Source organism: Sciurus vulgaris (assembly GCF_902686455.1).
Source record: "Sciurus vulgaris genome assembly, chromosome: 17".
Taxonomy (NCBI): domain Eukaryota; kingdom Metazoa; phylum Chordata; class Mammalia; order Rodentia; family Sciuridae; genus Sciurus; species Sciurus vulgaris.
Window position 1 is genome coordinate 30,385,547 of NC_136478.1, and position 12,420 is coordinate 30,397,966.

Here is a 12,420-nt window from a genome sequence, read left to right on the forward strand (position 1 = left end):
ATGTCAGTGTAATGGGTTTTCAATACAACAATTCGAGGCTACGAAGACATCCACAATTAAATACTTTCCTGAATGGGTTCGAGCAACTTGTCCTCTGTTGTGGTGAGGATGGCTCCACCAATTTCCTTTCCACTGCCTCCGCCACCTCTTTCTAGGAACTTTGGACATTCTCGTCCTCAGATAACCCTTAAATTGGCTGCTTGGCACTCTATAACACGCACAGCAAAAGATGTTTACTGAATAAAACCATCCTCATTTCAGAAAGTAGAGTCATGGCTTGTGCCAATTGTCTCTGCAGGAAAGCAGAGTTTCCTGGTCTCCAGTGTCACTGATCTGAAACCAGGATACGCCATGTTCATGGGAAACTGGGGGCAGTTTTAAGCAGATTGCCAGTATCAATTGACAGTAAGTAGACATATAGCTTTTAGTGACCTAGCCACTGTTGGCACTAATTATCATCACTGTGATTTTCTTTGAAAGAGGAATAAAGAAAGGAACAAACAATCCACTCAATGAACATTATGCACTTTCTTCTTGTTTTTACAGAAAAACTGCCAACTCAGAGTAGGAAGAAAACTGTTCATGAGCCAGACCTAGATCCAGTATGGAAACATGCACAACAGTCAGACACAGATAGGGACACAGATTTTTTTTGTAAAGCATTTTCTCTAACACTTGATTAACCTACACCTTTGAAACTGAGCAAGCAGGCAGAAATGGAATGCCTGATTCTCACTCTGACATGTTCAAGGCAAAGGAGGCCCATTTTTTTTTATTCCCTGAAGCTGACCACGAATAATTATCTCATGATAAACAATGGCCTCAAAATTTCCAGCAGTCTAGGCAAGATGTTGGGGATGTGTATAAAATAAACAAAGGCATTGATTTTTATATTTTTTTAGAAAAACAACTCGGGCATGGATGCTGAACTGTACCTTTTCTTTGGTGCACCTTTCAAATGATAATTCCTTCCACTGTCACCATTAAATCTTAATCCATTCCAGCTCCTTGCATGGGTCATTGAGTCTATATGTACTGCTGTTATTTTAAAATGTTTCCCCTTGGTAGGGAAAGAGGGGGAGAAAAGATGTTGAGAGCCAGATGGGCCTCTTCACAGTTCATTTATCAAACCTAATACGCTGGGCTCCACCCTCCTCTCTCTCACTATTGCGGTTAAACTTCCATATAATTTGGTAATCATTTTCATTATCAGAGAGTGACCCTAAAGCAGCCTATCCTGGGATAGCCAGTCCTTGCAGCTGCTCTTTTTCTGCCTTCGTCTACAGTAGACCCTAAGAACCTCAGAGTTTATTAGCTGCAGACTGACCTTTGGGCTGCGGAGGTCAAGAAGGGGTCAGATCAGAGGGCTTGCCCAGTTCTTTAAAAGCTATAACAAGCTGTCCATCAGGCAGAGTGGACTGTATAAACAAAGCCAAATCTTCAGAAATTCTGTACCACTTCTGTTAACACTTACCCTGCATTCACACGGCGTCTTCTGACGTACTTTGGATCATTCAACTCTGGGGAAGTGAATAGACAGCCCTAATAAGCCTATTTGGAGAGGGCTGTTTATGGGATTACCGAGTTTGGGGAAGGAAACCCACAGCACTCAGATGTGCCTCTAGAATCGCAGGGTTGTGTGACACTGTGACAAACTCGGTTACCCCGAGTCATGCAGAATTGACACTTTCCTCAAGAAGCTAAATTACAGGCAACATATGCTTTTGGTTTAAAAGACTGCAGCGAGTCCCAAACAATGGCTGGGCTCCTGGCCTGAGAAAGATACAAATATTTTGGGACCGAGTTACAAGTTGCACTGAAAATATTCTGTCTGATATCATGATCATAAATGAACCTGCCGACAAGAAGGTTTATTACAATAGACTTACACTCAAGTTATTGCCAGCTGTGGAGTCTCGGTTGACCTAAATTTCTTGGAGCTGTACAGTTCATAATGCATTCTCTAACGTGCAATATAAGATAATTAGAGTCATCTGTATGTAACTTTCAGAGGAAAAAATTTCTATTATCTAATCTAACTGATCCCCTGATAGCTTTGATGAAAGTAAAATGCTGTAACCTATTGCCTGGCCTTTGGTGAGTGCTAATTATTTTCTGTCAAAGCACATTTTTCCTCATGTAATTCCAAAGTACACAATAGGCCAATCTTTGAAGCACAGACGGCTGGGTAAGCGCTGCCGTGATGTTTTATAACTTTCACCACACGCTGGATGGCTACTCAAGGCAGAGCCTGACTCCAGACGGCCAGGGGACGCTTTGATGAGGGGAAGAGAGGGATATGGTGACTGTCTGTTTACACAGATCATATGGATGAGCCTTTTAGATAGGCACCAGCATGGGAAACATCACATGGGGGTGGAGAAGGGCTGGGGAGGACCGCGGTTATTCAATACTCCGAGGACACTTGGCCTTCTGCACGCTGGAGACATCGCCCTCTTGAAACTGTCTTTCAGGTGTTTGGTGTTCAGGGAGCCTGCGAAGTGTCAGCGGCTAAGTTCTTCCCTCCTCCACCCCTGCCACAAAGGACTTAAGAATTTTTGTTTCAGATGCTAGACTACATCAACTTCAACACTGGCTCCAGCTCCTGATTAAATTGTTAGCAGTAAGGGCCAGAAATGCTTGAAACCAGACTCCTTTCAAATAGGCCATTTTGGCCACGTTGTCTGATGGTTTGGTGTATTAGGAAATTATTGTTAACAAACCTAATGCTCTTAAAACGGGCCAGCAGTTCTCACCATTTGCTCTCTCTGGACTGTGCTGTCTTTAGGGGAATGGGTGTGTGGGAGAAAGACTACACCTAGTCTTTCTCCCTTCTTTTCTCATTTAATAAGAATCCCAGGAAGAAGATAGGAAACATCAAACAGGAGGAGCCTCTTCCATGTCGCCATGCTGATTCACCTTTATTTAACAAAACATGAGGATCTGAATGAATATAATACTAAAATTGTAATACAAAAAAAGTTTAAGATTATGGAAAGTTGAATTGGAACTTATTCAGACATCATTGAAGTTGAAATTCTCCATCATTTGCTATGGCCACACAAGAAAAAGGGGAATATCATTATGAATTTTTAAATTATTATTTACATGCAAGTCCAAATCTAGAGAGAATATACTATTTGAAAAAGAGTAGCTTTCTGATATCCAATGGGAATCAATAGTTCATACTGTCTCCTCTCTTGGAAAATGCTCATCTCTTCAGTCTTGTTCAGACAAATCTATTTTTATGATAATTATTAGCAGTGAAGCTATCAATTATTATAAATGCTGTTACATGAAGTCACTTGGAGAATATGATGGCCATCAATAAATGTTCTTGACTCCAGGCACATAGAATTTTTATGTATCAAATAAGACTCTGAGACTAAATGCAGTATAATCTTCCCAATTCCTCTCCCTCTTAATTACAGACAGATGATAATTCTTTAATTTTTACAAACTATGGATGTAATAGGAGAATCCTAACATTCGAAGGTATTAGTTCCAACCTTCCATGTATCAATTATCTTAAAAAAAAAACAAAAACCCTGATGATTCGTAGAAGCTTTCCACCAGTACAGCTTTCTAACCACAGGCAACTCTAGAAAGAAACTAGGTAGGAGCAGAAGTAATTCCTATCTTGGTCGATTCTAAAAATGGGGTAGAAAAATAGACTACTTTCAAACAATCTGCCCTGCCTCCAGTGACAGAAGAGCATTATGTGGATTTCCCAGACATCCGCCCTGATTAAAGAGCAATGCAGGCCTTCTAGGCTGCTGGGTAAAAAGAGCTTTTCAGCATCAGGTACTTATATTACATTATGCTCAAGATGCAAACATGTATGCTAAACGTAAGTTACCCAGGGAGAAATCACATACACACACCGACGGTGTCATGGATTATTACAATTAATGTAGGTTAGCGTGGGCAGGAGAACTAACTTTAGCTGCAATTGTCTTAAACTTGCTTATTTTTTACCACCCCTCAAAATGAGAGGGACAAGACCAGTGGTAAGGAAGGGCTGAGCCAAATATAGCTCTTGTTTGTCAGGGACAACAAATCCCATTTCATTACAGGACTAACCTGGCATGCCACTCCCTCCTCAGGTTCTGGCGTGTGGTGAGCGGGGCAAGGACCGCAGTCAGGAGTTCATTCCTTTGTTCCACGGGGAGCCCCTCTCTTTTAACTTCCCGAAGCACGGCATTTGTCTAGAAGAAATGATCCAAAAAAGAGAAAGAAAAAGTGAAAAATTAATAATGAAAAAAAAAAAGCCCATAAGCAAATAAGGACAGTAAATCAATGGCTTTTTTATTACAGTTCCCCTGCTAACAAATCAATACGGTAAATGATGGCCCAAAATGGCCGGCATATATTTCGTATTTAATCAATGTACATGGCACATAGGTAAACTCCAAAGCTCCATCGCCTTAAGTAACACATCAAGACACTGTGCATTCTCACTCTGATTTTCTCAGCACACCAATGATTTTTTTTTTCCCCTGGGAATTGCCTACCATGAGCTATTATTAGAAATGATTTTCACGTACACTTCGCTGGGAGTTGTTTGTTTTGCCTTTTTAAAAAAGAGCAGCCTCTGACTTTTACTCTCTGATTCTGGCCATCCAGCTGAGGTTTTCTGCACTGCCTCTCCTACTGGAATCATTACTTTCAATTTCTACCCATGCCAGTGATTTTTTTTTTTTTTTTCCGGGGAGGAGAGTCCATTCATTTTCTTTGCTTATTGCAAATCAAGATCATGCAAAGAAAGAAATGAGCACAAAAAAATCACAAGGAGTAGTATATCTCAACACACATCTTAAGATTTTTATAGTCATTATTTTTTACTTTAAAATCAGTGTGGATTCTTTGGAGATTTTACAACCAAGGCAATGGCTAAAAGGAATGGAACTGTCACTTTATGGGCTCTGGTCCCCTTAATACCTTATCTAATTGATGCCAGTATCTGCTTACTTTCTTGCACTCATAATTGGTTCTTACCGTAACATGAAATACTACTATACTCCTCTATAGTGTCTTACAATGTGTAATTAATATTGTCATGACCACCTAGAGAAGAAGTATGGTGAATATTTGTTCTTTCTGTTGCCTACATCCATACCTGGTCTCCGGGCAAGAGCACCCAGACTCCCTCTTGGGAAAGTCTTTTCCCTTATCATTTGTAGTCTTGGGAGACTCTCCACCAAGGCATCCCTATCAACAAGGTGGGCCAGACCACCTCGATTCTCCTGTCTTGGACTTGAGACCCTTGAGAGGAATGGCAAAGATGTGGGGGGTGGGGAGGACTGGAGGCTACTCATCTATTTCTTTAGTTGCTACCACCTACCCCTTGAAGTACGATGGTTTCTTGAGTCTTCTTAGTCCAGATAATTCTCTTTTCCTTTGATAGTTTGAGTTATCCAGTATCCTTTAATAAAGTCCTATTTTGTTTAAATTTACCAGAATTTGGTTTTGTTGCTTCAAATTTGAAACTGTACCTGACACAGATAAGGTAGGAAATAGTATCTTTGTTGTGTAGGATCCAAGATAGCCTGACTAACACCAGCGAGGAAAGGATGTTGACCTTTGCCTCTTAATACACTATTACATTTACGAGACTGAGCAGAGGTACCCAGTTGGACATGCAGTCAGCTCCCACGGCAACAACTGTGTCAGTCTTCCATCCAGAGAGAAATGCTCCACTTCTCCAGGCAATTCCTGTACCTGCAACTCTGCATCCAGGGCCTGCAAATTCAAAAACACCCACTAGGGCCATGCGGACACCATGAATGGGCTCAGCGAAGGTTACCAGAGCGCACGTGCTCTGTCCACAATGGCAGCCGCTCGCAGTTCCAGCCCACTCCACCGTTTAGAAAAGCTGGCTTAGCAGTGCCAGATTCCAAGTTTCAAAATAATCAAGAAATCTATGGGGGCAGGGGTTAAATACAGAAACTCCTGATTTTGTAAATGCTGTAAACCTGTGTCCAAAAAATGTTTTTAAATACTATGTGGGGCCAAACAAGAAACACCAATGGACCTAAGAGACCTTAGGCAACTGCCAATTTGTGACCTCTGAACCAAAAGATGTCTAATTCCAGAGAGGTTGGCTATCAATGAGTATTCTAACAACAGCATTTCTCCTTGCCTGAGACGCCCTGTTTCATGCAGTTAAAGTTGGAAGGAGCATCATATAGTGCATCACTATCTCTGTGCATATATATTGTTTTACCAAAATGTATAAAATAGAATTAAAATACACATCCATAGCTCCAAAAACACGATGGAAATAAATTATTTTCCTCTCCGCATCTATTAAAATGTTTTCTAAAGTCATTTGTTACCTCCATGCCCTTTGCATCATTTAAAGTTTTATCCATACACCCCGAAAGGTCCCCATGAGGAAGGAGAGGAAGTATTTAAGAAAGGGAAGTTTCACAGGGCAAAGGATAGGGTCTGTTTAGTGCACCACTGTATTCCTCTTGTCTACCTAACAGTTTTTAATAAACATTTGTCAAATCTATAAATAAAGAAGGAACCTGAAAAATAAGTACTGCAAAAACAAAGAACAGGGGAAGACCTTTTGAGAACTCCCTACTACATAAATGATAAATTCATAAAGTAGATAAACTAAGAGAGAGTTATGTGCTTTACCCAGGGGCTCTTCACTTCACAGAAGGATTTGCTTCAAGGTCTTTTTTAAATAAACTGATCTCCGAGTTCAGAGCTTCCCCTTCTAGCACATTCTCATGATTCTTGCCAAACATTTGCACAAACTAAAAAACATTTAATATTTTTCTTTAAATTGACCTAATCTTGTCTTTATTAGTAATTATAGTTATATATAATAATGGGGTTCATTGTGATATGATCATAAATGCATATGACATAGTTTGCTCATTCTCAATCCCCGAACTGCTCCTTTCCCTCTCCTATTTCCTCCCTACTGATCCCCTTTCTCTACTACTGGTCTTCCTTCTATTTATTTATCATTTTTAAATTGGTACATTATACTTATACATGACAGTGGAATTCATGGTGATGTATTCATATATGCACACAGTCTAATTTGGTCAATTTCATTCTGTAGTTGCTCCCCTTACCTACCCTTCCACCCCTTGACCCCCTTTTTCTCTATTCCACATAATTGACCTGTTTTTAAAACAGAAAATAAATCCACTTCAAAAGAAAAATGGAAAAAACAGTGGTGCTTGTCATAAATAAAAAATAATCATAAAAGTAAGTATATTAAAAACCAAGCCCTATGTTTATCTTATTCTAGATATGTCTATTTGCTAAAGGCTCTCAGACTGAAGCATGCTCTCCCTTTGCAAAAGAAGATACTGACAAGTGCTGGAGAATATGAAAGATGTGTCAGATTTAAATGAAGACTGTCCTCACATGCAGGGTGCATGGAAACCAAGCTGAAGGGCAGTTCACCTTCTCACTGTGTGGTCCTCACTATATGCAGAGTCCCTTAGTGCCAACTAGCATTGCCTGCATAATGCCTGTGATCCACATCCCACATTCTTGACGCAATGCTTTATGCAATGGTTTCTAGATACTTTTAGATAAATCTGGCACTCTGCAAATACAGTCGTACATGGAACACCAAAGTATACAGCAAGCAAAGCTGAAGCAGTTCTCCTTGAAGCTGATATGGACGCCCTCCAGACCTCTCTTTGTCATGGGGCATCTCCTCAAAACTCAAAGCACAGTGAAACACAATTCGTCAACCCCGATCAAAGAACGTTCAAAATTGCATTTGATTTTTTAGAAGTTTACACATTGCTTATGGGAATGGACATTATTGTGATCCTGAGTGCAGTCTGATAGTTTCTTACAAAGCTAAACATACATTTAACATCAGACCCAGCAATTCCACTTTTAGGAACTTATCTAAAGAAATAAACTATGTTCACACAAGAACATACATACAAATGTTTACAGAAGCTTTGTTCATAATAACCAAAAGCTGGAAACAACATAAATGTTCTTCACGTGTCAATAAATAAAACACACTGTGGTATATCCACAAAATGAAATACTACTCAGCAAGAAAAAGGTATGAGCAACAGATACATGCAACCACTTAGATGAATCTCAAAGGCATTATGCTGAAAAAAAGCCAGTCTCAAGAGGGGTTAAATGTTGTATGTTTTCATTTACTTGATGTTCTGGGAAAGGCCATATTACAGGGACAGAGAATATACTCTACCTCCTAACTGTAGTGGGGTTAAGTAAGTGTGTACATGTACTAAAACTGGCAGAACTGTATGCTAAAAAAAAAAAAAAAAGACCAGTTTTATTGTGCAAAAATTTTATACAATTCACCTTAAAATTTTCACTTCTGCTACATTTTTAACACAAGAAAGAATGCAGAAAACAAGTTTACAAGTAAACACATATAATGAATAAGCAGCAAAAATACAGAGAAATATGAATGATAAAAATAAATTACAAAAATTTAGTTTCAACATTAGAAAAGGAAAGTGAATTTAGATTTATCCTTCAGATCCTAAAATATAGTATGTCACAAAATTTAGGGTGAAGAGAAGTCAATGCACAAAAGGAAATTTCAGAATGTCAAAAGAGCATTCCTTTTACAAGGCAATTAATGGTGATATTTTTCTCTTCATAATAGTGTCAGCTCCTCAAGGGTTGACTTCCCCCAGGGAAATGTTAATAGGCCATTTTCCCATTAGTAGTAACACAGAGCTGTCTTCAGACAAGTACTGATTTTCGAACAGTCTCCTATTACCAGTCTCCCCTCAAAACAGAAAGCAAGCCACAAATAGGAAACATGCTAGGGAGGAGAAATTTCATTTCAATAATGATTCTTTTTCAATAGAAATTATAGAAATGCTGCTAGATCAGAAAGGACGAGGCATCCTTAAGAGTGCTGGGTGTTCAAATCTCAATTGTCACCTTGCTGTGGATCATTTCCATATATACAAATGGACAGGAGAAAAGAACTTCCCTGCAGGTTCTCGTGGGGATTCGTTGCTGGGTACATATACCACTCTGATTAATACTGCTTAGTTTCATCTTAAACTCAGCTAATCTACCTTGTGTGAGGTTGTTTAACAAAAGGATTCCTGAATGTGCTTATTACTTTAAGTGAACACTATAAAGCAGACATCAGGCAACCATTAACAATCAGCTAAAAGACCTCCTCCTGCACCAGGAACCAGAGGCGTATTCTCCTGCACATCCCCAGTGGTGGCAAGCCCCTTTGAGGATGGGTTTTAGTTTTGGAATGAGTCCTGATTGTACTTGACCTCTCTTCATTAATGGACATCTCCCTCCCCAGGCCACTGCCCAACACAGAGCCTGTCCTTCTTAGTCTCCTAGGTGAGGCCCTCATTCGGGGATCCTCCCCTGTTGTAATGCCAAGGTTATAACCTTCCTTCTCCTCTTGTTGCCTGTGCTTGCTCTCTGTGTGGGTGATCTCCCTCCAGTGGCTTTAAGGGTCCCTGTAGACTAAAGCACTCATGCTTCTCCCCTTGAGCAGACCTCTCCACTGAGCTCTGTCCCCACACTGCCAATCACACTGGCTGCCCCTTCTTAAGCTGGCCATTGCAGACATGACGCCTCAACCTTAACTTGCCCACACTGGGCTGATTATCTTTGAACCCTGATCTCTTCCTCTCCATCTACCCAATCCTTTGCCTGATTTCCCAGAGTGGAAACTGGCACCATTATTCATGTGATAACCCAAACTAGTTGCTCCCTTTCCTGCCTACCATAAGCACCTAGATCCTGCCACTCTTTCCTCGACATGACTCAAACTTCTCCCTGGCCTCACTAAAGCATGCGATGGCCTCCACACGGGTTTTTCTGTCAATCTCACCCCTTTTGTGAATTTCCTTGCTTCAGGAAGGAAGGAGTGAACTTTTAGAAGTATAAGTCTGAACATGTTACATCCCTTCCAACAATTCTGCTTTACCTACAGCCATGGTTTTAAGCTGTCTTCATGAAGCCCTGTTCTTCCAAGAAGCACCTTAGGGTTACCAAGGACACAACACAGGTGGTTTGACCTCTAAAACCCCACCTAGACCAGAGCACCTGTTTATTTATGCTTCAGTTATTGGCATTTAAGGGATATGAAAGAACGATTTTTTATTTTATTTTATAGACAGTTCAAATTCTTTAGCCTGGCAAAATTCAAACAAAGCAGTCTTGATACAAGTCCTTCTAACTTCTCAAATTTTATCTCCTGCCATCTTCTATTTCATATAAAATTAACAGTATTCACCAAAAACACACAGCTGACCTATGCTATACATTTATCATACCCTTGTTTAACTTACGGTTCCTACTCATTCTTCAAAAATCATGTCCCTTGTAAAGTCTGCAGTGAGCCACATCCTTGTACCAAATTAAAAAGAGCTGATCACGCATCTTCTGCATCTCTAAGCATCTCATATGCTGCTCTGCACTCCACTGTACTAAGGTGCTCATCCAGAGGTTTGCTCCCCGGACTGTGAGCTCTCCTAGAACAGACGGGGTCCAAGTCCCTTTCCAAGGCACCTAGTATGGCCACGTACCCTCAAAGTAGACTCCTAATGATGCTTGTGAATAAATGGAGCCAAATGACATATCAGAGCAGGACTGGGGAACAAGGAGAAGAATCAAGCAGACAATAGTATTCAAGTCAAAAACAGTATGTGAAACAAGCCTTGGTTTGATGCAAAGTATTCCTGAAGACAATCATAGGAAAGAAGTTGTAAAAACTACTCCTACACAATAAAACTCAAGAAAAATAAATAGGCACCCTCTTCAGTAGGTGATTACTTAAGGCAATAATCATTTGGAGGGATGTGTCTAAAAGATAGTTTCACTATACTATGATAATATTTAAGGTCCTTCTAATAAGTCAGAGGAAGAAGTCTACCTTTCTCCATTTCAAATAGAGAAAACTATTTTGGGCTCTGGCAACATACAGCATACCAAGGACCCCCAAGAATTCCCCGGGGACTTCAGTTTCTCCTTGCTCCAAACTTGATGCATAAAACCAAAGCAAAAAATCCACAACCAGGGAGAGACAGAGAGAAAGATTGAGATAGAGAAAAGAAAACCCAAAACTCTAAGGTACACTGTACTTCAGGCTTAAGTGTCACATTTTTCTTAGGAAAAAAAATTCTCCCAATTCTGAATTCATTAAATTAAAACAGAGCAATCCAGCTAATTTTTGTTGGTCATATTGTTGCATTCAGTAGAACGAACCAGGGTGTCCCTGTTCTACAGCGTCAGAGCGAGAGCTGGTGTGAGCATTCACACAGTTGTGCAGAAGTTGCTGCAGAGGGTTTCTGGAGAGGAATCACTCTGAGATCTCAAAGGGGAACTGCATGTGTACTCCTTACTCACAATTCTATGTAAGTCTTTAATTCTTTTGGGTCCCCTCTGACATGGAATAACAGCTTCTGTTAGGCCTTTAACTCCAAAACTCAGATTTAATCTTTCTTACACATCAGAGAACTTTGAAGAAATGCATAGAAACAGAATGGCATTTCACAAACATAGCTAGTAATTCCTCTGCTTAGTTTATTAAAACAAACAAACGAACAAACAAACAAACAAAGATTTCTGCTATCATTCTTGCAATTTCAAAAAAGGTCTATCAATGCCAGGAGCCCAGAACTGTGTACCTTTCCCACCTTCCTGTTTTCACCTTCACCACTACCAAGGAAGTAACACTGTCATTATGGGAAAAAGGCCACTCCTGACACCCTTCATATACATAGCTGTCTCGTGCTAAGTTGTATTTCCCCTCTGCACACACAAATTACAAAGATATGCTCCGACTGATAATGAGGGCTAAGGTTCAACTCCTGAAGAAACTTGGTTTAAGATGTTATCAGCTGGGAAAGCTATTTCCTCACGTCAGCACTGCCACAGGCTGTCAAAAACCCAACCAGGGCTCCCCTCTTCAAAAGTTCAGGAACACTTTTTTTTTCTTTTTTTCTTTTTTTTTTTTTAAAAGAAGAAAGGCACAGAACCCACTGAGATAGCCTTAGTCCCATCAAAGAAAGGTCGATCTTGGGTCTTCCTTCATTTACTGATTGTCACTTTAAGATGGCTCTTTTGTGAGGCCTCTGTGGCTCAATGCTGAGTGATGTCTTCACATTTTCTAAACTGGACTGGGCACCACCACAGATTTCCAGCATGCTTGGATCCACGGCCCGGCAGAACAAATAAACATGCCTTACAACTCTTTTGCCTACCTTATCTCCCTCTCCAGGAGCAGGAGGTTTTGGGGGTGCCAATGTTTACACAATGTTAAAACTTTCTTTCCCCTGTTTCCTGAATTTGAGAAAACACATCCTGGATGACCTCGGTGAAGAGATAACACCAAGTCACCACTGGGTGCTCATCTACTGGACTCCTGAGGTTGCTGTCCTCAGCCCCCTCCCTCCCCCACCC

At 40.4% G+C, this 12,420-nt stretch overlaps 1 protein-coding gene across 1 annotated transcript in view; it reads right to left on the minus strand.

Moving 5' to 3' along the window:
* Positions 1–3,738: 3,738 nt before the first annotated feature.
* LOC306648404 (alpha-ketoglutarate-dependent dioxygenase FTO) overlaps positions 3,739–12,420 on the minus strand; it is a 217,569-nt gene continuing 208,887 nt past the window's right edge. Inside the window, exon 8 of the mRNA XM_079118534.1 lies at positions 3,739–4,208. Coding sequence (XP_078974660.1) covers positions 4,071–4,208 — 138 coding nt within the window. The 3' untranslated portion in view covers positions 3,739–4,070. The remainder of the gene's footprint in view (positions 4,209–12,420) is intronic.